The 27,131-nt window shown below is 42.1% G+C and overlaps 1 protein-coding gene across 1 annotated transcript; it reads right to left on the minus strand.

Annotated features, from left to right (window-relative positions):
* Nucleotides 1-60: 60 nt before the first annotated feature.
* Nucleotides 61-26,734, minus strand: ntf3 (neurotrophin 3). The gene is made up of 2 exons (XM_040175299.2): nt 26,580-26,734; nt 61-1,558 (listed from the first exon to the last, which is right to left on the minus strand). The coding sequence occupies exons 1-2, from the start codon at nt 26,595-26,597 to the stop codon at nt 698-700; spliced, it is 879 nt and encodes a 292-aa protein (XP_040031233.2). The 5' UTR covers nt 26,598-26,734; the 3' UTR covers nt 61-697.
* Nucleotides 26,735-27,131: the final 397 nt, after the last annotated feature.

A 27,131-nucleotide genomic window follows, 5' to 3' on the forward strand; every position in this document is an offset into this window, starting at 1 on the left:
TCTACACGTTCTATATTTCAAATTTAGAAATGGTTATTTGTTAAATGAATAGCTTCCAACTATAAGAAATATATTTTTTTTATTAAAAGGAAGGAACAGAAACATCATAACAGCTGAGAGTAAAGCGTGGTGAACAGAGTCAAGGTGGTCTGATGAATGGTTGGATCTTCATGAATCTCCGTCAGTCACTGCCAGCAGGTTCCACGAGAGGAATTCCAATTTTCCATTTTGTCAAAACTGTCCCCTCAGAGGACTGAATGGACCAGAGGTGGACGTGGTGTGAATTGATTTGTTTTGTCACAAATCCCACAGGTGTTTTTTGTCATAGTATGCCTTTTTAGGTTCACCCCACCAAAAAGTGTGCAGCAACAGTTTGTGTGTGAATGACCAGACACACTGGTCAAGGCACATGTAAAATCTTACCGTGAAGCACCTTGGCAGCCCAGCTCCGTATTAAAGTCTCAAAGTGAGTCCATAGCTTGTTTCATTGCTTTTTTGTAGACATTTTCTTCCTTTACGAAGACCTCCTTCAATAAATAACCATAATTCATAAGTCATACATAGATAGATTAACATGTATAAACTACATGCATTTCATATAATTTAAATAATTTATATGTACAGTTCCACCTCAAAATCCTATTTAGGAAGTAGAACTCCAAACAGGTAGTCATCAGTAGGACTCGCGTGGTTTTGATTACGTCCTTCGACGTTTCCTTGACAACGCGCAGACGCAGGACGTGTCTATGCGTATCCACCTCCAGCCCACTGAATTGCCGACCTGCGTCAGCGCTCGCACGTACGTCTGCGTTGTCTTGCACTGCGAGTTCCAGTTCTTGTCATCGATGCCCCTGCAGCCACCTTTGAAGGGCCTCGGGGTCCGACAGCGTGTCTCGTAAAAGAACTGCTTGATGTCCTGCGCGGCACTGATTTTAAATTTGGCCAGGACGGTGACAGGGAAACCTCTCGTGTCCACCGCTTGGGTTTTATTTGTCACCCACTGGCTCTCGCTGTCGCACACCGAATATTCCCCCCGGTAGCTCTTGTGCTCGATGTAGCGCTTCTTTCTGGTCTTGTTTCCAGCTGATCCGTCCAGTCCACCACTGACATAATCGTCCGTGAGGTACAGCGGCGGTGGCTGCAGCGGCGGCCGGTCGCTCAGCAGCACCCGCGGCGAGTTATACCGCTTGTGCAGCCTGAGGACGTCCGAGTTCAAAAGCATCACCTGTTGGTCAGCGGTGGCATCGCTGTGACCCCCCGTGCCCCACAGCTCAACATCGCCCTGCTCCTCCAAAGGTGAGTTTGCGCTGAGGTAGGGGGGCAGCGTGTCCGGGGGTTCGGTGCTCCGGCTTTTCCCCTGCTGGCTCTGGTTCCCCCTGGTCTTCCCCCTGGTCAGGTCCGCCTGAAGCAGCTGGATGATGAGTGAGTTTAAGGGGTCAGGAGTCGGCTGCTGCTGCCCCGGGCGACTGCTGTCCATGTTGGTTGCCTGGATACCATAGAGGTACACGAGGACCATCAAATACAGCAGGATGGACATCACTAGATTCACCTGTAAGATCTGCAGAGAGACAGACAGAGACACTTTTGAGAGAAATGCTATGCTGCTACTTGTCTTCATCACATTTTTTTCATGCGGATTCAGATTTAACACAGTCCCTCGACAGGGACGGGAAGGTGTTGGGAAAATATACTGAATCAGACAACGAACCCTCGTCCAATCGTGAATTTGATATCTTACAAAAAGCTTTTTTTTTAAATGTTGTTCATTCTCCTACGAATATGCATCAAACCAACACTGTAGCTGCGGCACGGCTCTAGTCTTACTTCCTCCAGTTGGAGCCAAAAATAAAATGAAGGAAGAGCCCTGCCCAAAGTGTCTGCTCTTATTCAAATATTTTATGTCATCTCTTGGGTCCGTCCCTTCAATGGTGACATTTACTTTCACATTCCATTTGGGTGCTGTCATCTCATCAAGCCTTTACAAGTTCCAGTTTTTTTTTCTTTTTCTTCGAACCATCACCCAGGAGGCTTTTTAAAAACCCTTCGGTGATCAGTAGGAGTTCATAGCATGAGATGGTGTGAGAAAGCATTTTTCTCATTTTTGTGTTGGTCTGTGAACGCTCACAAAAGCAGATGTTTCGGCACCATGCTTGTTTCCACACCACTCGCAGGACTTAAGACGTAAGACGTTTTAGCAAGTCCTCTAGTTTGAATACTGCCATAGAGTGTACACAATGTGCACGTTGTCTCTTTGACGTCACCCACAGGTTTTTGAAGAGTACTTGTAAATCTCAAAGCGGGTGGCTCCAAACGTTGCCCCCTGGATGTGACGACACAGCCCACCTTGGGAATCCGCCAAACACAGACGGACCGGTGGAGAGTCGGTCGAGCGGTTGTGCCGACACAAGCAGTTACTTTTTAGATATTTGATGGGGTTGAACGTCACAGCTACACATGCAGAGAATGTGTAGAAATAGAAAGAGAAAATGTCAAGAAATAATGATTGCACAGTCACGGAAGATTTCTCCACTTGAACACAAGTTTAAATTAAAAAAAACACTAACCAATATGTGCTTATTTTAATATATTAAAATATTTTGAGCCATCAATCTTACCTGACGACCTGACATGTAAACACCAGTATTCCCTTCAAGAAAAATGTATACAATTTAATACTAATCAGATAACGGCATACTTCTATCAAAATACATACTCTCTCTTTTCAAAAATGAAGTTGCATTGAACAAACCGATTGCTGCAAACAAAAATAGTTTAGTCGTGTCCATCAGCAATGTTGTGGCTGAATAATACAGCTGAGAGAGGGAAAGGCATCTGTTCAGCAGGAATGTCACCTTACAGTCATCGGCTCAGAAAAGACAAGAACACACTCTCATTTCTCTGCTTATCCGTCCAAAGGAAACGCGGAGACTCAAAGTCATGTGCACTACACAAACTGGTACTTTTGCACTCTCCAAGATGCCCATTGACTCAATAACTCAATAATAACCGGCACCCTGACGCTAAGTATTAAACCTCAAAGAAGCCTTTCTTCTCAGTGTCATAACACGGTCATACATGAACAAACATGACACACACACATTAATGGAACGTTTGAATGCGTTTAAGCGTCCATAAATCCTCTCACATTTTTACTTTAATACATTTCTTTGTGGGTTGTTTAGATCATTGCTTCTCAAATGGGGGTATGTGTGTCCCTGGGGGTACCTGAAGGCACTCCAGGGGGCACGTGACATTTTAAGCATTTAAAGTATATATATTTTAAAATAGCATCCGTTCAGAAATCCATTAAAAATAGACATTTAATAAATATTCAAGTTAATAAGTGAAATGTTTTATCGAGTAGTTGCATTATCCTAGAAAACCCCATACCAGGATGGTTGACCCAACCTTGCACTGAACTTATTTTGCAATCATGTGTCATATTTTGACAGACTGGGGTTTTTTGAAAGGTGGACTTAAATAGTCAGCCTCTAAAAATGTGAATGCAGGTATATTCAGGCAGCATGGTAAGCATTCGAGTCTCACTCTATCCTTAACAGAAGTAGATGTGATTATCCCTCCGTGGCTTTTTATCCATTTGAGATTATCACTTATTGTGAAACAGCCTTTGAGATTTTAGCTCAATTTCTTTATCACTGATTTGGTAATTAAATCTGAATGTAGGAACAAGGATGTCTTTGTTAATCAGGCGCCTGGCCCACAAAATCCAGTGAGACAAATGTATTTCCCCTCTTGCTGCCAAAGTCACTGCAATACAAGACCTGATTGTAATACACTGTTTGGTGTTGACATTCAGAGATGCTAAGAAAGCCAAGCACGTGGGTGTGTGTGTGTGCTGTTTTATAGGCGTAAAGGAGAATCCAATACAAGACAAACTCTGTTTATTATATTTAAATAACAAAGTGAAATGTGTGACCATACAGCTGATGAATAATGCCAAACTGTTTTTGCTTGTTTCCATGTCTTTCAGTCTTTGTGTGACAGGACTATGTATGTATAAGCTAATATAATTATATATATAAATATAATTATCTCTATCGCTCCTATGCAGATTACACATTCAAACTAATTATTAACAAAAACAGATCAAAATGTGGTCATATGGTCATACTTCCTGGAGAATGCGGGGTGCAATATAGACATCTTCTCAAGCCTTTCTGTGCATCTGGGTGGGGTCAGATGGCGATGCTAATAGATGTAGGCGTAGAAAAGTATTATGTCTGTTGGAAAGCTCATGTGAACGGGTTGACATGGGTCAGAAGAGGAAGGAAAGACACAGAAGATATTTGGGAAGACTATGCTGTGGTATCTGTTAGAGTTAAGCAGTCACAATACTTCCAATGCAAATCTTGTTTGTGTAACTCACACCTTCATGACTCAAATAGGTTGAGAGATCATGTGAGAGAAGATTTTCTTCATTCTGGTTCTGATTCATTGTATTGAATATGTATGCAATTTTTGGATGTCTGTTATAAAGTTGCAGCTGATAATTATTATACTTAGACAAATATTTCGTATGGTGTCTTTACGAATGATTCAGACAGACGGAATGGGAATATTTGTATTGCCTCTAAAACGCCTCCACGGCTTTTAGCTACCGGAATAAACTGCATCCGGTAATTGTTACCTGCTTTCCCCATTTGTACAGTTCAACCCACACTCCACGATGACGGGCTTTATCTCGCCTTTTTAATATGACCCTTTGGATGTGGTATTAGAACTTTACCTTTAGACATGTTTGAACAACCCTCCAATAAACCAGTTTGTGTAAAGCCGACTTATTGCTTCTCCTGTAAGTTGACACTGATATCCTGCGAGGTTACAGTTGGGTTTGGACGCGCTGGAAGCAGCTTTCCTTAAAGCTTGAGGTTCGAGCAAGTCCAAGATTTCCTGCTGGATTTAAATTGTTCACTCGGCCAAAAAGGTCAGAACATATCGTCGGCCCGCAGAGGGCCGTGTAATCCTTTTAGCTGTAACGGGGCACTCACTCACTGAGGCTTATTCACAGCGACTAAAAGAGCGACTGAAATAATGACTAAAAGAGCAGGTTTGGGCAGGAAGAAACATCTGCAACCTCAGGGGAAACTAACAAAATTCCTCACATTCATCTGGAGGTCATCAGAGATTCTGTGGAGTTTGGGTATTCGTGACTGGGAGGCTTGTTAACAGCCCGTTGCTTTTAGGGTGAAGTCCCCATTCAGTAAGTTTTTTTCCAACAAACTTAAACAAAATAAAGTGTCGCGCTTTACACAAAAAGCGGTTGCTCAAGGAACTGTAATGTAAATGTTATTTTCACTGTGGCAGTGAAAGTTTGGAACTGGGATGACGTGTTTGGGGGCTTTGTCAGCCCTTTCGACTGCCATGAATTATCTTCAATATTTCCTAGAAGTAATTATGGCTTTTTTTCTGTTGCCTCTGAACCACGTCCCTCGTCTCCAACCATGTTGGCGCACGTATGTAAGCACGCAGATGTTAGCATTGGCGCCGGTACACAGGAGTCATTTACGCTTCGTCACAAGCGCTGTCAACAACCGATCCAAACCTGCTTCAATCCACATCTGATCTACACAGTCGTCATTATAGCAGGTGCGTTAGACACCTCTGGCTTGACTGCCACACACCTTCCTCCAGCCACTGAACATTTGCACTGTTATTGCATATCCATTTCTTACTGTTCATATTGCACAACAATTTCTTACTGTACATATCTATTTATTCACTTATTACACTTTACATATGCACATACTCTGCACTTTTTGCTATTTTGCACGTTGGTTGGATGTTAAACTGCATTTCGTTGCCTCAGTACTTGTACCGTGTGCAATGACAATAAAGTTGAATCTAATCTAATCTGTATGGGGCGCCGTTTGTAAAATGTTGCACGTTCTAAAATCCTGCGCAGTTTTTCCACATTTAGCATTATAATATGAACAAAAAAGCACGACAATATTCACATGTCACTTTTTCAAACATTTAGAGAGAAATTCATGTACATTCATGCAATAACTTTTCCAAGGATAATGTTTGGCAGTAACAAAGTTGTTAAATAATATAAATATTAAATCTAAATCTAAATCTAAATGTTAAATGTTAAATCTAAATGTTAAATCTAAATCTAAATGTTAAATGTTATATCTAAATGTTAAATCTAAATGTTATATCTAAATGTTAAATCTAAATGTAAATGTTAAATGTAGAGTCTTTTGTTAATAAAATAAAAAAGTACAATGCAACATCTGCAAAATGGAATTAGCATTTCATTCCAGCACCACGGCAATGCATGAGCATTTGAAACGGAGGCATCCTGGAGCCACCACGTCTTCTCCTGCTGATGGGTAAGTTTAAGTTACCTGCCTAAGTAACGTTAGCCTTGTTAACTTATTGTAAGGTTTACGCTTACATGTTGGAAAACAGAACGTCTCATTGAGGATGCTTGCTAACGCAACTTCAGTTATGTTACGTGCAATGTAGTTAATCAGTGAATTATCAGAATGCCTCATTGAGGATGCTTGCTAACGCGACTTCAGTTATGTTACGTGCAATGTAGTGAATTATCAGAGTAGCCCGTCTTTTCGTTCGTTCTGAATAGTTAACCTCCTCCACTTAGCATTCTTCAAACTAAATATTGTGGAAAATTAGTAATTTCATTTCAACACAATTACGAGAGATCTACTCTACCATTATACAAAACTATGAGCCTACAACGTGATAATTAAAGCTTTGTGGGGGTTTTTCTCTCTCTCTTTTAGTACTAAGCAAAGGCGTGTGGACGAGTTTGTCCTGAAGAGAGGCTCATGCACCCCTCAGATGGCAGGAGTCTTGACGGAGAGCATCCTCAACATGCTTGTCAATGACATGAGACCTCTATCAATGGTTGAGGATGAGGGCTTTATGCAGAAGGTCAATACATTTCATCCAGGTTACACCTTACCTTCCAGAACGCATTTTACAATATGCTATATAATTTCAATATGCTCACGTTTTTACATTGCAATTTGAAACGTGTATTAATTGTGTGTTCCCCTGAAGTCATTTTGATTTACTTTTGAACCCTTACTTGCACTTGAATTGTCGGGAAGGATGCACTATTTTTTTTAGTTTTGGACTTTGAATGTTAGAATTACTTTGCACTTGCAGAGGCTTGATTGTTATTTTGACTTTTAAAAGCATATTTGCACTTTAATTTGTATTACTATTTTGTTTATTTATCATGATGTTTACATGTTTACACAACTTGTTACTCAAATACATTTGAATTCAAATTTCAACATTGAGTCTATTTTTGGGGGGGGGGAAATAATCATTAGATTACTCGATTAATCGAAAAAATAGTCGATAGATTAGTCCAGCGGTTCCCAAACTCAAGAATGCCGCGGCCCACTTTGAAATCTGAAAATCTTTTGCGGCCCACCCAAACCTTTAATCACAACTCTGATCAAAACATAAACTAAGAATTTAACCGATTAAAAATGTATTAACCGACAATGTATATTTTGTATACCATTTTCTCCGGAGCTCATGTGCCGTGTTTTCCGCACAATAAGGTGCATAAGATACTGCAGTCTATCAGCGCAAATCACTGTCAAAATTCGAGAGCGCAAATCAGGTTGATGCGCGCGCGTAAATCAAACATCCGCCAGCAAAAGTCCGTCTCGAACGAGCAAAAGTCCGTCTTTAGCGGGTTATTTGGTCGCTTGCAAAACGTGAACTTCCTCGCTCGCGAGGAGAATCTCTGCTCGCGCTCGAATGAGTTTTCTACACGCTCGCTGTTGTTCTTTCTGACAGTGAGGGGGCGGAGCCAGTCACCATGGTATCTACATCTAATTGGTTACAAACCCCGTCTGTGGATTGGCTAGAGTGATGCACTCACACAACTATAGAAGCCCACTGAAGAAAGGGGATAGAAAGTCGAAATTATGAGACAAGGCGTTGTCAAAACACAAACGACACCTTTATGTAACCGTAGTGGGCCGTAGATGACAACCAGCTACAACCATCATTTACCATCATTACCGGCACACTAAGACCAATGCGTCCAGCTCGCAGACCGGCTGGTGATTTGCCGCCAAACGTTTGACTGCTATGGCGGTCAAACGCCAAACGTTATGGGGCGGGTGGACGGGGGGTGTGGGGAGGTGGAGACGGTGCTATCAGGGTCCGATCGAAGCCTTAAATCTTCGGCTGCTCTCCAGCCGCGCTGCCTGCCAAGGGCTCCTTTTAGAATAACTTATTTCCCCGTTAAGATGGTTCAGCTACTGTAAAGAAAAGGGCACCGTCTCTCGCTCTTTAATCTCATTATGTGCTCGGCAAGAACGACAGCTTTGTTTCTCCGACGCGCCCTGAAACAAGCTCCATATCTCACGCGCTTGAGCGCCGCTCAGCATCTCGCAGTCGTAGACGAGCTTTGGCATGTTTGGCAGAGCGCCTTGAGCGCCGTGTGCAACCAGTATGGATCAACCGATTAATCAATCTGTTCGTTTGTGCTTCATCAATTAATATTTCACATAACTAATGTGCCGCATCATACATATTTTTATATTAATTTCAAACTTTTCAAAATTAAAAACTTTTTATTTATTTATTGTAAATGACCTCTCGCGGCCGACCTGCAGTACCTCCGCGGCCCACACTTTCGGAATCGCTGGATTAGTCGATTACAGCACATTTCAAACATGCAAATGTTAAGGAATATATTCTAGCCACCCTGTAAAGCAGTGTGCGCAGCAATGTCCAAGACAAGAATATGTACTTGTGAACAAATAAAAGCTTTTTTTGTCACAGTCTAATCTCATGGATGAGGGGTTAGAACATAAATGCCTGGTAAATTGAAAGATCATCTTCGACCTCACAGTCCAATAAGGCCACGTCATAAACTTTCCCAATCAACTTGCCCTCACAGAGCTGCTGACTATACAATGCATCAGTCACCACAATGACTGAGGATGACGTGTTTAATCTGCCTTGATTCAGTGACAACGGACAGACATTTGAGGAGAGGTCATTTGGCTGAGCTTTCTCCTCAGGCAGGGACAATAGATGGGGACGAGAGGAGGTGGTAATTGAGACATAAGACGGTGTGGAGGAAACGACGACACAAGGGGAAGAAGACGTAGTGAGGATGAAAACTGTTCTGTGATTCTACAATAGTTATGTCCCATTGTAGAAACATGTGTAATTAAATTGGCGGTTTACTTTATCTGTATTAATATTAATATCTGTTGACCTTCTACAATTGACTTGTAACTTTTACATGTAAAACACAAACTGTAATTTGACAGACATTCACGTTATGAGAAATACTTTGCATAACACAAGAAAATGACATTAAACACAGAAATATTAAAAGAATAAAACAAGATTGGAAGATCTGTGAATTTTAGAGTCTGCCTCAAAATGGCACACCAACAGCTCAACCCCTGTTGCTACGGTTACAGCTCAAATCTAGGCCTTAAATTGAAATATGTGTGAGTGTGTGTGTGTGTGTGTGTGTGTGTGTGTGCGAAGTAAATAGTGTTTTTAAGTTTTGTCTTAAAAGGTCTGTTTCCCTTTTTCTTTATCTTCTTTTTTTTCATTCTATTTTCATGATTTCCACCTCCATTTAGTAATTAAATAACTTTAATCCATTACGCAGGATCCTAATCACCTGCTACACACACAGAAAAATACAATCACTTGGCCCAAGTTCAATTTAACACACAAATCAACAGCCAACATCTCGGAGAGCTCTTATAGTTTTCATAAGGCCGATTGGGTCAGTGTCCAGCACTACTGCCCCCTCGCTCTGACATCATCCCCCTTTATCCTCTCAGGATCTCACATATTGACCCTCACCTCAGTCCTTTTCTCTCCAGCCCCATTCACACACAGGAAGAGTAAAATGTCACTCGTAAGTAACATGTACACACTCTGAAAACCTCTGATAACCTTTCTTTTCAAATTTTAGTTTTTAAATAATGTTTTCATTAAAATGAGTTTTTCAGTAAATCTCCCCAAATCCTCCATCCAACCCAAACAGCGTTTATAAAGATTTGGATGTGCATGTGTGCAGCTTCCCTAAGCTCTTCCTCCATCAGTGTGTTTGCTCATATCCCTCGCTGTGTCCAAAATACCGCCGCTAATCATTTCCCCAGCAAACAGGGCCGGGTAAATTGCCAACGCCGATGGCTCCACGCTCACTGAAGCTGTTAATCTGATTGAATTGAAGGCTTAAGAGTCGCCGCACGGAAGGGCAAAACGCACAGATCTTAAATGCACAGTTAGCGCGGCACAAATACCAGACTGATGAGATTTTTAAAAGTGTCTCTTGCACGCAGTCTAAGTGTGAACCACGGGAGGAAGTGCTTGCGGGCTTGCGCACCCTTCACCCCCCAACCTGAGCTTTTAACTCCTAAGGGATTGGTGCAGTTAATCGGCCTCAGCGTGGCAGCGTCTTAGCAGGAGAACAGACAGGTTTCCTCAGAGGTGGCGTGTTGGACAGACTCTGTTTTCCGTGGTCGCCATGCAGGTCATGCCCCGTTATGTCACGTGTTGTTGGGGAGATCTATCCACAGGGTGGGGACATGTGCCACCGGGCAATGAAACTGCGTTCCCTTGTGTCCCATGATTAGTCGCTGTGGCCTTGTTGTTACTGCGGTGTATGAGCCTCTTTATGAGCCTCAGCAGAATCATGCTTAGAAGTATAGACAACTTAAAACTAACTGTAGGGCAGTATGACACTGCCGTAAATCAGTAAATCCCCAACAATAAAATACAAAAATGTAATTAACGTGTAATGTCATGATTCCAGAAAGGAGTGTTCAGAGATCTTGGCAAACGTGATAATCTGAGGATCATTTCTGTTCGTACAGATTCTTAAATGTCGTCAATTTGGTCAAACCCAGCAGCAGCTTGCAGGGTTCAGAAGGTTTAACTGACATCATCCTCTCAGATTCAATGGATACACATGCTGGGTCAAAATGTAGAGTAAAGGTTGTCTTTCAGAGCGGTGTTTCATGCTGTTCACATGGTTGAATGGGGGGTTTAAACTAGGGCTGACTATGGTATTTAGGCCTTTTTACATTCTCCTTAGATTTAAGATTTAGTTCTGTAATCTTCTCCATCATCTTCCCTTTTTGTAATAGAAAGTCACTGATACAACTTCCTACACCAGCACACCACCACATGCAGCAAGAGAGAGTGAGTGCGTGTGTGTGTGTGTGTGTGTGTGTGTGCGTGTGTGTGCGCGCGCGCTTCTATGTTGTTGTCAGAGGAGCCTGTGGCAATGTAAGTCTGATCATGTCTGGCTTTGTTGAGTTTGTGTGAGTGACTTTTTGAATGATCCGGGACACCATTAAGAATTCAAATAAAAAAATGTTGTGGGGGTGCGGGGGGGTCCCATTATCCTCCCCTCGCAGGAAAAAATAACTCTCTTTTGTGTTTGTGTGTTTTGTTTTATTTCATTATTGAACCTTATTTGCATTCAAAACACAAATCCTTTGAATCAACTTATTAGAAATTGCTTGGCTGCTCGACCGCCACCCAACAGTGGGCCAAATTACCCATAGTCGCTGCATAGTCCAAACCCAGCTTGGGTGTGAATGGTGGGCAAAACACGAAACATTCTATATTTCTGCTATTAGAAAATCTAAAATATTACAACATACAGCTAATCCATTCTAATTAGGAACACCATTAATCTGTCCATAAAGAGTTTCTGGAAAGACATTTGACTGGATAAATTCTCAATTCTAAATAGCTTAAAAATTGCATATCTAATTTAGAGGTTATTGACACCATCCCCTACACGCCCCTCAACTGCATGTTGTAAATGGCATGAAGGGGTAAAATGACATTTACCGGCAGAAGTAGCGTGTTAGAGCAGGACAGCCGCCGGGCCCATCCGTCTGAGTAACATGGAGTAATGATGGAGGCAAGGTAAACAACATATTTGTAAAGTTGGTCTTCCGGCCTTCTAGATAAATTCAGTTAAATGTCCATCTCCACTGCACTAGATTTCATAAGAACAGCAAGTCCAATTAGACCCTCCTCTTTCCACAGAATGGTGTTCGACCGAAACTGAACACGTTTACAGTCAATGGGGAGGAAGAAAAGAAAGTCGCTGGTACATTAAAAAAACTGTAATTCACCAGTACAATCAATTGAGGTATCAATAAAGGTAAATTTAGCTATCTTAAAAACAAGAGTGAGTAGATAATCTCACTGATTATAACTTGGATGCCAGTAATCTCCTGGCAGTATTACTCGATAAGGTAAGTCAACTGCTGTCAAACACTACAGAAGAAGAGGGAGGAAGGAAAAACTCTCTTGCGCATTGAAACCCAGGATTTTAGGCTCACAGACAACAATGTCAATGTCAGAAAGGAACACACATTTTGCCAATAGGCAGACGTTAAGAATCTATTTATACTGTGTAACAGGATGGCACAGAGGATGGTGAATAAATGGCGGCGCAGCAGTCAAAAGTTTCTGACGCTCGTTTAGGTGGCCCGCCTTCCACATATATCTCCCCTCCACCACTCTGCCCCTCAGCTCCTTACAACTGGCATAAAATAACTTTTGATATCATACCATATCGCAACTGTCAAATCTGACATTTTTTAAATTATTGCTTGTAATACAAAAACTGTAATGAAAAACCTTGAACCCTGTTTTCACGACGTGTTTTCACACAATCTGATTAGTCAGCCGCTGTTACCTCAGGTGTTGGCACGGCCAACACCTGAGGTAACACATCAGTATATCTGCATATCACTATTGGGGCAATGAATGACATGAATGAATAGTACTCCTACAGGTCACTGTATGAAGCAGATGCATCCACTCTGAATACCTCCGCAACACTTTTCTCATTTGTTTTTGGTTATTTTAATTTTTATGTATTTTTTATTTTACAAACAAACTACAAACTACACTACAGGTGTGCTCTACGATGGGCAGTGTTTCCAAGACAAATTTCCTTTGGCACAATAACATCTATCTATCTATCTATCCATCATTGGCCAGTGCCTTTTTTCTTTAAAACTGCCTTTAGATGAGTATCACTTTAAAACATGCTGTGAGTTATGAAATCTTTGTCTGGTGATACCAAAAATATAGTGCCTTCCCCCATTTACAGTACATTTGCGCTTCCAAGTAATACCAGTGTATTACTAGTCCCTTTTTGACATGAGAAAAGCTAGCTTAATATCTGGTTTAGTCATTTTTAATGAAAATGTGATTGTTAGGCTTCTTTTTGGGATGTCTGAGCCAGAGGTTTTCGCGAGAGGGGCCGGCCAAAGCGCCACTTACAATGTGCAAAATACCGGGGGGAGGCGGGATCCAACACTTTGGAAAAACGCCTCTTTAGATATAGACTCCTACCCCATTGACATGCACCAACCTCTGAATCAGACTTTGATTAACATGCACTGGGCACAGAGACCCAACTGATATCCGCACGGGCCGCCAACAGAGTTCTCTAAATTTGTCTACTAGGAATTAAACGTGGTAATAGGGAGAAACTATGAATCTTTTAGGTTTATATTGCAACAGGTAGCGAGAGCCAAACCGCAAAATAGAAGCTGCACTCATAACGGGTATTGTGCAATATGATTTGACACAGAATAACACACCCCTGACCCACCCGTCCTGACTCAGGAAAACCAAAATGAGAAGGTGGCGATGGGTGTTGCGCGTTGTAGTTTACATGGAAGAGGCAGTCAGCCTATTACAAATGCAGCTCAGCGACCAGTGTGCCAAACCGACAAAATCCTCCCGAGGGATTTCCCCCCCCCGAAAATGTCTGAACCCTAATACTGTCCAATAGACTCCAGATGTTACAGCTCAGAAAGAGAGACCAAGTCTTTAGCTCAGTTTCCAACGTACTTTAGTAGTATTATAATTTGTAATCATAGGAAACGTGGACGGCCATATCAAGATTGAGAGCACGTCCTGAGTGGTCGAGGTGTGAGAAAAAGAGATAATCTGATTAACACTGCTGGACACATCTGTATCCAGCAGTTTAGATATCCTTGGAATCAATGCCTATGCTAAGTTGCTCCCATTCAATTACAAAACTATTCACTAATGGCTTCTGTTGTCCTGAAATGGCCAAAATGTTTTGTACGCAGCTTGGAGAGAAAGCCAAACTGATATTAATAGAGTCAGAATGTTGCAAATGTGAAGCTAATGTCTTGGCATCTGACCCTTCGCAATAACTTTATAAATGCTTTTCCCTAAAACGCTGCACTATTCCCTTTTAGACATTTCATAGTGTATTTATTTGAAAGAGAAGGGAAAATGCTCAATACCACATTTATTTGAGCAAAGAGAATACATTTGCACCACTTCCTGATTTAGGCTGTCAAGTGTTTATCCACCCTGTCGAAGCAGCTGTCCTCCACCCTGCTCTCTTTTCACCCCCCACTATGTCAAGGTAAGCGGAGGGCAGGGCAGAATTCCAATCATAACAGGGAATTACCTTCCGAATGTTTGGCTGCCACTAGCCAGGTGAGTCATTTGCCATGTCCCTTGAGCACACAAGTTTGTGTACATGTGCGGTTGCAAAAGCGAGAGTCTTTGGTTCGGTGTGCGTCTGCGGGCGCATTTATTAGGGGAATTACAACGTGTCGTAACCGGGTTCTATACTGTAAATCTAAATTCAATGGGGAAGATTAGTGAGCGTTTGAGTGTAATGTGTGTGTGTGTGTGTGTGTGTGTGTGTGTTTGTGTGCAAGAGTGCAATAAAAGTGTGAGTTGAAGAGTATATTCCTGATCCAGAGAGAGAAGAAAGAGAATATGCCTGTTGTTTCTCAGTGCGGGAAACTTATTACACAAATTGCAAATCACGAAATCTCTAAAGGCCATCAGTCGGAGTTTATTAATAACTCCGGGTATTCCTACTTGTGACTGGATCAAATGTGGACAAGTTGACAGTGTTTGCAAACCTGACTTCCATTTGACCCTTAAGCTTCCATTGAGACGTTGTACAGTAGTGAGTGTAATTAGGGGCAGATAGACTGACGTAGAGCAACGGACGCTCACAACCAGCCACTAAGCTGTAGATGGTGTAATAGGGAAATCTCAGTTTGTATTGTCTTGGCGAGTAAACCAGAGGTCCACGCAGGACAATGGACTTTTACAGCTGGTAACTTTCTGTCAGTAAGTCCATTCGTCAGCTAAAAGCCACAAAGTATCAAACAAATGTATTCTTCCTGCAGCCTGGACCCGCTTGAAAATCAGGCTCTACGCCCATGACTGGTTAAACTCAAGCCCATGAAATACAGAACTAAGATTTTAGGAGTGTCAGTTGAATTGGTCAACTCGGAGAAAATGACCTTCAAATGGCAATGATTTGGAACTAGGGGTTTTGTATATACATAAATATGTGTGTATCTAGATAGATATATAAGTGTAATAGGGCAAATTTGTAATTTGCGATTCTGGGCTATACAAAATAAAATGACTTGACTTGACTTGACTTAATAGTACTCTGTATGACTAGTAAATTGACTTGGTGAAATATCCCTCAAAGGTGATGTCAGGTAAAGCCTTTAAAAGGTCCAGTGTGCGAGATTAGGATTTTTCCCAAGCGTGTTGGAGCCGGTGTCCGTTCCTTTCTGGGCCGCTCTATAAACGTGGTTTAGATTATACACTTAGGAAAGCATACTTTATAACACTATATTTCCTTTCTGCCAATAAACCCTCTAATGCTGCACACTGACCATTCAAATGTTCAGAAAAAGCAGTTGTACTGCAGCAGTAGTTTCCTACGTGCCACTGGGAGGCCACAAACAGGCCGGCTCCTGACCCCCAGTGGGACGTCCCTGTCCCTGTCTGGTCTATTGGATATACGAGTCCTGGTGTAAAAGAGAGGGGCGGCCCCATCAGTCCCCCTTCGAACAACAGGTCAGACAGACGCAGCAGGACCGGCCGCACTGTTGGATTTCCATCATCACACTCTGACTAGTGTGACACACTCAAACACGCAGATATTTGCGCTCTTGCACCCCAGGGGGCCCTGCACGTTTACGTCTTTACGTGTGGCTGTTGAAAGGCCGTCCGTAGACTTTTTTGTTCCACAACACTTCCGCCAGGTCTCCATAGAAAGCGAAGGAATGCCGTAAAATACTTTTGTTATTGGAACGCACACGGTGAGACAGAGACATGCTCAAGAGGGCAAGAGGGAGAGAGCAGGAATGGGTCGTAATAACCGACAGAAATCAACCGCTGGGATCAGGAAAGCTCCGGTGCCAAACCTAATAGAATCACAGACATGGGAATAGACTGTTCACGGCACAACAGTGGATTCGGCCTTGCTTCTGTGTGTGTGTGTGGGGGGGGTACATGATGGTAGTATTTCCTGGATTATTAGTCTAGGGCCAACGTGATCTCCAAAACCTGTTCGTAAAAGGGGGTTAACCACCCCCCTTGAGTGAACAACATGGCGGACCATGTTGGATTCTTGAGTGAACGTCTCTCCGCCATGTTGGATTTTTTGAGGGGGTTAGGGTTAGTATTCTATTCTTACAAGTTAACATTGATTTCTCGTTAAAAATGTAATCATAACACGTTTATTTTACATCGTTAGACTTCACAAAGTGTGTTTACGGGGTGCAGGTCCCCATTCACTTTGAATAGGGTGACGTCATCAGTTGCAGTCCGTATTTATTTCATATGTATCACTACGAATTTGTATGTTCAAGATTTTCGTATACATTTTTAAGAACAGGTTTTGGAGATCAGGCTGCTAGGGCAGGGTATTGAACTGAAATGTAAAGAGGTCCAGTTAGAGAAAATTTCTAAAAAGCAAAGGTCTGGAAGATCGCATTGTAACTATTTAGTCATTAAATTGAGGGATAGAGTTGTATCAACATCTGCATTTGATCAATACACGACGAACAAATCAAATGAATTCAGGATGATTCCAAAACTCTTTGACAATATTTTTTGTCACGTAACAAAGAACCGAACATACATGTATGACTGCAAATATAAATATATTTATTTTCATTAACAAAATAAAAGTAGGGCTGCGTTTCAAAAAATGTTCAAATAAAGTCGTACATTTAGACTTGACAGTCTCAGCCAAGGAGCCCCGAAGGGCCCTCAAAAAGCTGACTGTATTTTTGCATATTGCAGTGAACAGTACAATACCTAAATTAGGAGGCACTTTGAGTGTTTCAGACGTTTTGGAGTCAACGAACCCTTGTGGTCTTCATGTCTCATTCTTGTGCAGATGTCAATTTCAATTTAGGTCAAAATACATTTTTTCAACTCTCTTTTAAATACTTCTGTTTCATCATCAGATCAGAGATCCGTCGCTGCTCTGTCCCCCCGGGTGTAGCGTTGTCTTCAAGTGTTCATTTACGCTTGAACTCTATTTCGTTGGCAACATTTGTGTAAACGTGAGGTTTGATGGCCAATAAAAGCCATGGAACAACTATGTCAGTGAGCAACGGCAGGAAAGTTAGTTGTGTGTGTAGTTCAAACACAACGTCCAAAACGATTAAAGTGTGCTGACTGTCCCCCTTTCCCCCTCCGCTGTGTAGAGTAGTGCGTGGGGAGCCGACGGACAGTCACGGCAGTAATAAACAAAGCAGAAAAAAACAGAGATTTGGAGAAAGTGATATTATTTCGGGTTTTTGTTTTCCTTTTCTACTTCCTTTGCGTAATTAGCATTAATTAGTTAATTAGCTCGAAGCATGCAACATTAGACAAGGATAGAAAGAGTCATTTATACAGTGTGCCACATGATCGGCCCTCCGCTCAGCAGTAAACAAATGAACTGCACTCAAATTTGAAAAGCGTGGACAACAGCAGCAGCAGACAATGATTGGCCGCTATAGGAATGTCTTGATGGATTAATCAGCGATAGGATCTATTCTACTGTTCCATCCTCTCGGGCACTATTTGTCATCTGACGGGGTTGTAGAATGACTTGACTTTTTCCACTGCGCGTGTACACCACGGTTGAAGCCAAGGCGTGAATTAAACAGGTGACTGGATGGATGTTTAACACTGTTTAACACCGTCATATTGTGTTTTGTACTTTGTATCTCTGTACTGATGTTTACACTGTAAACGCTGGACATCCTCCATGTTTCCAAGTATTTCAGGATCCAAAAACAAGAATTTTGTGAGGATGACTCCAAACACATTGTGATGGGAGAACCATTTGCTGTGTAGTTGGGGCTCAACTACACTAATGTAATGTAATGTCCGTATGTCATTTCAGGCCAACCAAATAAGACAACGGTGTTTTTGGCTCCTACCTAAGCGCCTACCTCCTACCTCCTACCCAAAGAACTGGCCATCAAATGTCTCAGCTCTCAATCCAAGACACCAGTACACAGCCATCCCATATTACCAGTCAATACCTGAGAATACAGTACTCCTCAGTGAGCCAGACACTTTGTTTCAGTTTGGTGCCATCCATAATCGTTTGATCTCTGACAGAAGTGCATTAACGCTGGACGGCCTGTCAACAATTTGGCTGGAGATCTGGTCTTATTTGGATTTGTAAAATGGAAGGCTTCATTAAAAGTCTTTGTTCTGCTCCTGAACCACTCTAAGCAGCATCTGTAGTATGTAAGTATTTTATTATAACGTCAAATAGTGTTGACAAGGCGTTGATGAAGGAAACGTGGGGGTTAGCCTGTAAACGCACAGGCGGCCATATCTCTGACTTCGGTGATTACTTTTTAAGAGGGAATGCACTTATTTCCAATTGGATTAAACTCTCATTGCCTTGATTTTTTTGTTTCTCGCACTGACACACAAACACTGCAGAAGCTCTCACAATGAAACTAACACGTGGGTTGACAAATGCGTCCACAATAATAATTGAAACAAAAGAATAGACCGCAATGTTCGGCTCTGGGAAGGGAACCCTGAAGTGGCTCAAGCTCCATAGGTTTCTTTTAGCGACGCCTGTGCTTGGAAAAAGAAAAATGACCATAATCCTCACGTGATTTATTGTCTCTATAGACATTGTAATTTTTTTATTTAGTAAATTATGATCCTCTTAAGAGCGAAACCGACCATAAAGCAGGGTGTGTTTTAGGGCGGGGCTACCTTGTGATTGACAGGTCACTGGCACTGAATTGTCCAATCTTGGGATTTATCTTATAACTTTTAACCTTTCAAATTTTATTTCAGTATTTTTCGAAAACCTTGACCTGACCAGGAGCAATGTTTGACATGTGGTGGGAGGCGAATGAATGCCAGCAATCAGATGACCTGATGCTATTTTAGATGTTAACATTTGCATGTATATTGGCTCTCATTCATCCAATCTGATGGATAAAAAAGGGGTTGTGTGTAAACGTATTTGACGCCGACACATAACAGCCAAGTTTAGAATTGCCAAAGGCTGATTATGTAAGTGTAGAAATCAAATTAAGAATACAAGATGCTCTGCACTCTCTACCGGTGAGGTGCATTGCTTTCACGTTTGCAACGTTCTATCACATCTCTTGCAAATAGCATAGAGAGGAGTAAGGTGTGCACGGCACCTTAAGGTTGCCACTAAAAGGAGTTTCATGTCAGCACAAGTACATCGGCTTGCATGTTTGAGATGATGCATCTTCAAGTTGGTGTAGTTATTGGAATATATCTAGGTTTGATGACATGACCGATTTACCCCAAATGTTTTTGTAAGTGATAATCTCTATGTGTCTCATAAAGTCAATTTCTAGTACAAAAGAAGGTCCTGCTTTTTCCACCTCCACCATATTTTGTGTTGGATGTAATTATCTAACTACCACTTTCCACCCGCACGCGCTGTGGCAAGGAGTAGTTGTGTTTAGCAACAAAGCCATATATTGGTGTAATAGTGTGTCTTTCCTCTGGGTTTTACTAATTATTTTACCACCCACAAGCCTTGTGTGAGTTCAGTGCTGAGCTGAAAGATATAACAATGAGGCCCAACTAGTAACAAAGTCAATCTGAGTTTCACATCCTGCCCTGTTGCTTCAGGCAATTTATTCATGCTTTGATAGAAACCAAAAGAAACTAAACAATTTGGTGAAATGTGGTATCTATAGTGCTTCAGAACTAAATTTAAAAAGGAGGCCCTTTATCAAAAGGTCAACAATGCAATGCAATATTATCTAAGGCAGGGGTCTCAAACTCCGGCCTGCAGGCCACATCCGGGCCGCTGGGGCGTCCGACGCGGCCCGCCGCCGACGACTGGGGTGCCGACTTTGGAGTACCGTCAGTGGCCCAAAACTTTAAGCTATAATGTCCCTCCAGCGTCCCTTCTGGGATGTCTCAAGTTTCCTTACTTTACATGCTTGGTGTGTTTTAAAAATAAACTTATTTTTCTTTACTTACTTTGTCTGTTTACTAATGCAACCTAACCACTTGGTTAGGCTTAGGAAAAGATCGTGGTTTAGTTCAAAGAGCATTGAGCCACAAAGCCCAGAGGAGCAGAGAACACGACCTCCATCCTCTAGAAAAACAGGGGGCCCCTATTGGCCTTACAATGCGGAGCAATTCGATATTTTTTTACTTAAATACCTTTGCTACCCATCCACCATACCCATACCTTCACACAAAGCTCTGCAGTCTACGATTATTGGAGCCCAGATCGGCTCACGAATGCACCAAACCGGCATCCGGTCAGGATACCAGGTGCATTATTATTTGACAAAGTTGTATAAAGATGATAACACGATACGGTGATACATAAAACGATATTAATTCAACTATTGATACCAAGCTTTAGCCCTCTGATTATGATCACCCCAGATAAGCCTTTTGAATTTAATTACCCATCTAGAGGTCTACATGCGGCCGTGAAGATTAGCTGCAAGTGAAAACCATGTACAGTATTTCCAATGTTGAGGATTAAACATTGTTTTACAAAATAAGAAAATCAACTTGCTATTTTGAAGATGGATGGTTTAGAAGGGACCACAGAAATTGTGTGACGTGAAACCCCCCGGGGATATTTTTCTACTGCAATCCTCACTTCCTAGGGGGCCATGTGTCGGGTTAGGGCTCTGTATCTTCAGGGCAAGGATTGAAGTTAGGATCAGTCTCACGTTAGGGTCAGAGTTTAACCAAATGAAAAGACAAGATGGATTGGGTTTGTGCATGTTTGTGCGTGAGTGAGTGGTTTCCCCCTCAGGTTTTCTGTGCATCTGTCAGCTCCAATATCAAAGGTGTCCACCGACCTGACCGGTCAATCCATACAGCTGTCACAGATAGGCGTTGCATTCTAAAGGAAGAAAACAAAGATGGCCACTACTGGTGTATTTGAGCTGGCTTTAAACGGCATCCTGGTTCCAGGCAAACCATCCCGAGACGCGCAGAAGCTGTACCTTTCAGTGAAGCGTTACAAGCTGTTAAAAAAAGGGAATCCATCACTGTGAAGTATTCATGTGTGAAGCGAGGAGGACACACGAGAGCCTTGAACACAATGCAGTTTTTTATGGAGGTGTAAGAGCGGGGAAAGACAGTAAAACCATATGACCAAGACATGTCCATGTCACGGAAAATTATAAAATGTGTTGTACATTAAGAAGAAGTCACTTGGTTTGTGAAACAGACGCATATTGAGTAAATGTGACTTGGTTGTACTTTCCTTGCTCTAATTAGGAAATGCCAATCGCTTTACTGTAGCTCTTAATCTGATATAATCACTTAATATAATCCAATAGATCATTGGATGAGGCTGGCGGAAATATTTGCATAAACCATGTATTTTCTGATACTTTACATTTCTTCTCCTAAATGTCTGGGAGTAAAATACTTTACTCTTTACCTCACTACAAAATGTGATCAATAAATTGATTACGATGTTGTTGTATCTTCGAGGCTTTGTAGGCTACCTGGTAGTATGTAATTTATAAAATATTTGTATATAATTTTGCTGCAGCACTCAAGCAATGAATCCATTTTTGCATTAATAATTAGATAATACTACCACTTTTATTTTTATATTGTGATATTACTACTTTGACTTATAAAGTACTTATTCAATCTCTGGTTTAAAAAAAAAAGTCCAGAGTTACTGACTTCAAAATTAAAGGCATACAAAACCAAACCACATAAAAGATTAAATGCCTCCCCCCCCCCCCCCCCCCCCCCAATGCTGAATATCAAATGCAAAGGGGAAGTATTCCATTTGATCAGCAGCATGCTTTTCATAAATCTGTTACTGGCCTACATGTTGACAGAGACAAAGCTACTACGATACAGCGAAAACAAAGGCCAAATCTAAGCTTGAGATGCCTGCCAAGTTAAGGCTGATTAGAAAGTGAAAGATAGTCCATCTGATTCCATTTGGTCAAACTGCCTATCAATCATGAGCTGTGCCGGCATCGGTATGTTATCAGGAGGTCAGCGAGTCTACCTCTAATGCGGGGACGGAGGGGGGGGGAGTCGGAGATGGAGAGGGAGAATGTAAAGAGCGAGAGGAGCAACATAAAGATCCTAGACAGTGAATCTGAGGCAGATAACGACATTCGTTGAGACAGGGGGGGGCAGATTACCGGGTCCAAGTGGATGAAGAGACGAGGGCTGAGCCGTCATATGACTGAACTGCTGGGAACCCTCACCTTGAGACCACATGATCTCGATCTGCTCCGTCTCCTGGAACTGTGTGAAAGTTGAGGCGAGGAACTCCTGCACTAGAATTTCAGGTAAGGGTTTTACTTGTGTGCATCCCAGTAAGTGTCATAGGTGACAGGTTAAACAAATTATATCCCCCAAATGAATGTCGTTCTGTGTGTGTGTGTGTGTGTGTGTGTGTGTGTGTGTGTGTGTGTGTGTGTGTGTGTGTGTGTGTGTGTGTTTGTGTGCGAGTGAGCATTTCTGCTACTTCGCACTGCTTTGTTTCCACTGAGCACAGGATGTCCAATCCAAATCCTCACAGCTTGAGTAAGAATGTGCCGTGTATAAACACTGGGCTAAATGTGTAAACCATCTCAGAGCGGTGAAACATATAGAATCGGCGGTAACATCTTGATCCACATAGAATCGGCGGGGGAAGTGTGGGAGAGGAATCCAAACTTGTTCCAAAACAAGTTCTAGAATGAAGCGTCACATTTTCTTGTGTCACTTTACTTGTATTTGGTTTGAAGGACTCCAGTACCCGGAATCTCAGCAGACATCGCTCATGTACACTAACCTGTGAGGCCCGACAAACACTTCGGGGGCTCGACCCCAGCAGTCTTTTCTAATAGACTTGCGTCAACCACATTTGACGTCTACTTGAGCTCCACTTGACTTTCGGTACAAAACCCTCTCAAAAAACACAAACAACCTGAGAGGGACAGGTTTTTTTTTTCAAGTGCGTTTAGAGTTGCAGAGTTATTGAGTGGACATCAGCCACGGTCTGTGCTTTTGGAGGTTCCAATTGTACAAAAAACACCAGTAGCAGGATTTGGAAATTGGATAATTCTAAAATTTCATTTTGGAAATTGGATAATTCCAAAATTTCATTTAGTATCACCCACCAATTTCCTCTTTACGTATTCCCATGTCAAATGGAAAAAAAAGATTTTATTCAAGCTTATGACTGGATGATTTGGGTTTATCAAACCAGATATTGACCAATGCAGCACAAATGTGGCTAGATTATTAAAGTGAGCTTGGATTTAAATCAAAACCCACATGATCCCTGGATCACAGGTGTCTGGGTAGCAACTTTCAGTTAAAGGATAAGATAAACTAAAAGAGCCAAATTATGTACACCAAGGTAGATTTGGAAGTTGAAATGTTGTTTTGCATCCACTTACAATATATATTAAAGAGGGAATTATGGCCTGTATAACTCCTGAAAACTACCTAGTCTTTACGGTTTTGTTTCCGACTTTGACTTGAAACTATGAAATTGTACTGTTATTGACATGAGCTACATGTTGACAACATCCCAACGGCTAGATAGTACAAACGTTCCTCGGCTAATCCCTGGAGAAAGATTTGATAAACCAGCCTCTTATAGACTTGAAATAGACTGTGGAGCATATTTTTGCTGAAATGAAAAAGCATCATTCCAACATGATTTCTTACCCTCTGTAATGCTTTTGTTATCTCCCGAAAGGTCTAGAAGGAGTCTGGTGTCCAATATGACTCATCTTTACCATACCAAGTTCAGAACAGGCTTTTTATGTTTTGAGTGTATAGCTGATGACCAGGAGAAGTTACTGCAGTCCATCAGATATTATTCAAACCCATATTTAACATGACAAAGCACGTTTTCCCAAAGATCCACTCATTATTTTTGTTTTTGTGTCGATTCAAACCAGCACGTGTTTCTAAAACCTTCAGGCTAAGATCAGGTTTGTTTATTCATATCATCAGGTTTTTGCCAGACAACTCCTGCCACATTAGTGAAATGAATTTGGGCAACAAATGAAACGGGTACGAGGAGGGAGAGGGAGGCAGAGGGAGGCGGGGAGTTGGATTCACTCAGAAACATTGGAATGCAGAGCCAAAAGGGACAAGAGCAACTCTCCATTGTAACATTCTCTGTTTTTTTTCACCACTTTTGTGGCCCCATTATACCCTCATCTCCTATATGTTCGTCACATGAGCCCAACCACTAACCCTTTTCTCTTTTCCCCTGTGGTAAAATATAAGTTGTTAAAGTCAGTCGGCGCAGCTGCACCGCACTCAGAGATTTATTGTGCACGCAACAGCCCGCAAATGTTGTCGAAAGATTCCCACTAGCTCGCCCCGGAAGGCCATTTTTTGGAGTCAGGGAGCGACTAGAATGGTACCGGCCTCCTCTCTTGATTCCTTGCCTCCAACCTAATCTCGACCTTCTGTCTTCCGGCGTGTCAGGATAGGCTTCGCCTCAAATCCGCCTATGCAACAGCTGCTCTGGCAGCTCCAGACTCTCCAACACACACACTGTTAAACTCAGCACGTAGAGCTTTGTGGGAGTCTTGAATTCAGTTTTAATCGTGGCACTTCCTCCGAAGAAAAGAGCAGTCGTTCTGCCCCTCACTGTAAATACCAGGCTAAAAACGCATCTACATGAGAGCCCAGTGTGTGGACAGTAAGCATGGAAAGTTTCACGTTGATAGACTGAAGCTGAATGACTCTGACGCAGGGTTCAATCATTTTTTGATTGTCTGATCCTATTGGATCCGACTAACGTCATGCGGAAAAGAGCAACAGCTCTTATAAGCCACTTATAGCTTATAGGGAAGACAAAAGTGTAAAATGACGGCTCAAGACTGACAATTGGCAGAGAAATCCCCCTCTGACCCCTAAAACAACTGAAGGCCCTGAAATTGCTCGTGATGCGCCTACAATGGCCGATGCACGTATCTCACTGAAAGAAGTGATTCATTTCATCATTTTGTTTCAAAACGTCAACGAGGAACAATTAGCCGTGTGCGAATTTTCTGGACTAATTTGTAAAACATTTTTACTAACTTGCTGGAGTTACGTTTGGAGCATTTTCTAACGGATAAGTGGACATTGAAGCCGACTAAGGTTGGTGAGTTCCTCGGGCTAAAGGTGATTGAGGCATCGCAGGAGGAGCTTAGCTTCCTGCGCTTCCTGCCCTGACCACAATGCATAACATGGCAAGTTGCTTTCACTGGGACTCCTGTCTGTGGTTTGATGGAGCCGTAGTGGCATTCTCCTGTGGTCGAGATGTTTTGATGATACTTGATTAAGAAATCAATTTTGTTAGTCACTATAGGAAGAACTCTCACGTTTACTATTTATGTTGATATATTGGGGAATAATGACATTGTGGACACATTTGTTAAAACAGCTGACACTGTCATTAAAGACACACGGTAAAACTTCGGCTCCACAAAGTAGATAACAAGTACCTTTTCACAGTTTATTTGGCTGAACTTAAAAATATTTCCCTTTTAAGCAACTGGAAAACTATTTTTTGACACTAACAAAAAAATTAGTGTCAAAAAAGGGTCAACACTTTGACACTAACTTGAACAAAATAAATCTTAGTTGCATTTGTCCAAAATAACTCAAAAGACGTCGAATAGGACCACTGCGCACGGAGAGGAAGTTTACTCCGATCATCGTGCGCATCGTGCATACAATTACCCACACGGGCCAAGGAAAGGAACGAAGGCTTTTGTGCTGGGGGGTCATCTGTGAAAGCTCAGCTTTCACTCCCGCAAACAGCGAACATAACGAGGAACAATTAGCGCGGCGGTAAAGACTTGTGCATGTGGAAACAACTTCCAGAGAGTCTCCAAGGTTTGTGTGCGTAAGCAAGTCAGACCCAACCCCTTTGTCTACCTGAGAGACAGGCAGAGAGAGAGAATAATAAAGAGGAAATTTCTTCCACTAGTTGTTTTTTCTTTCTTTTTTTTTCTTATATAAACCCGCCAACGATCAGTTTAGAGTAAGACATTAGTTTCTGTATGCGTCATGCAACTCTGCTGCTGTGCAAAAGTGCGGCAATTTCCTAAACTTTTAAAAGCCACCCGAGCAGCTCTCCATTTGATGCATTTAAAATTCAACTCAAATCAGCTGTATACATCGAAGACTTCGGATCAGCCTCCGATCGCGTCAGATTCTCTCAAGAAAAGAATGCTCTGCGAAGCACCGTATAATAAAGCGAGTGAAAGAGTGCCTACCGTAATAAAGGTAACCATAGCATCGGCGGGTTAGTATCCAACACAGTCGACATGAAGGTGATTAATCTGTAGACAGAATCCTTGGGCGAAATCTCCCCACTTTCTGAGGGCTGCCGCGCCTGTCCGCGCGCCACACTGGTTCTGCGCGGAGAGGATCAGGGTGCGCGTAATGCGCTCTCGCTCTCTCCCTCTCTCCCTCCCCTCTCTCTGAACAGCATAATCTACACCCTTCTTTCTCTTACAGGACAGATGGCTCTTGCCGTACGCCGCTGCAAAGACCTGCATGCATGCATGCTGCCACTGTCTGTCAACGGAGCGATGAATTAGGGCACCCAATTGGGAGCGTGTGTGGTTGGTTGTGTGTGTGTGAGACCAAAGCCACCTGTATTTCTTTAGGTTGGGCTGGCTGACATTTGGAAAGTTCCCCATAAAGTAAAATGATAAAATGACTATTAATTAATATTCTGTACATTAAATCCCAACTATTAAAGTAACACATCAAGAGTTCAATTCAACGCTATGGTGTGCAAAGTGCATTTGGTCCCAATCAAT

This window comes from Gasterosteus aculeatus, chromosome 4 (genome assembly GCF_964276395.1).
Source record: "Gasterosteus aculeatus chromosome 4, fGasAcu3.hap1.1, whole genome shotgun sequence".
In the NCBI taxonomy this organism is placed as follows: Eukaryota; Metazoa; Chordata; class Actinopteri; order Perciformes; family Gasterosteidae; genus Gasterosteus; species Gasterosteus aculeatus.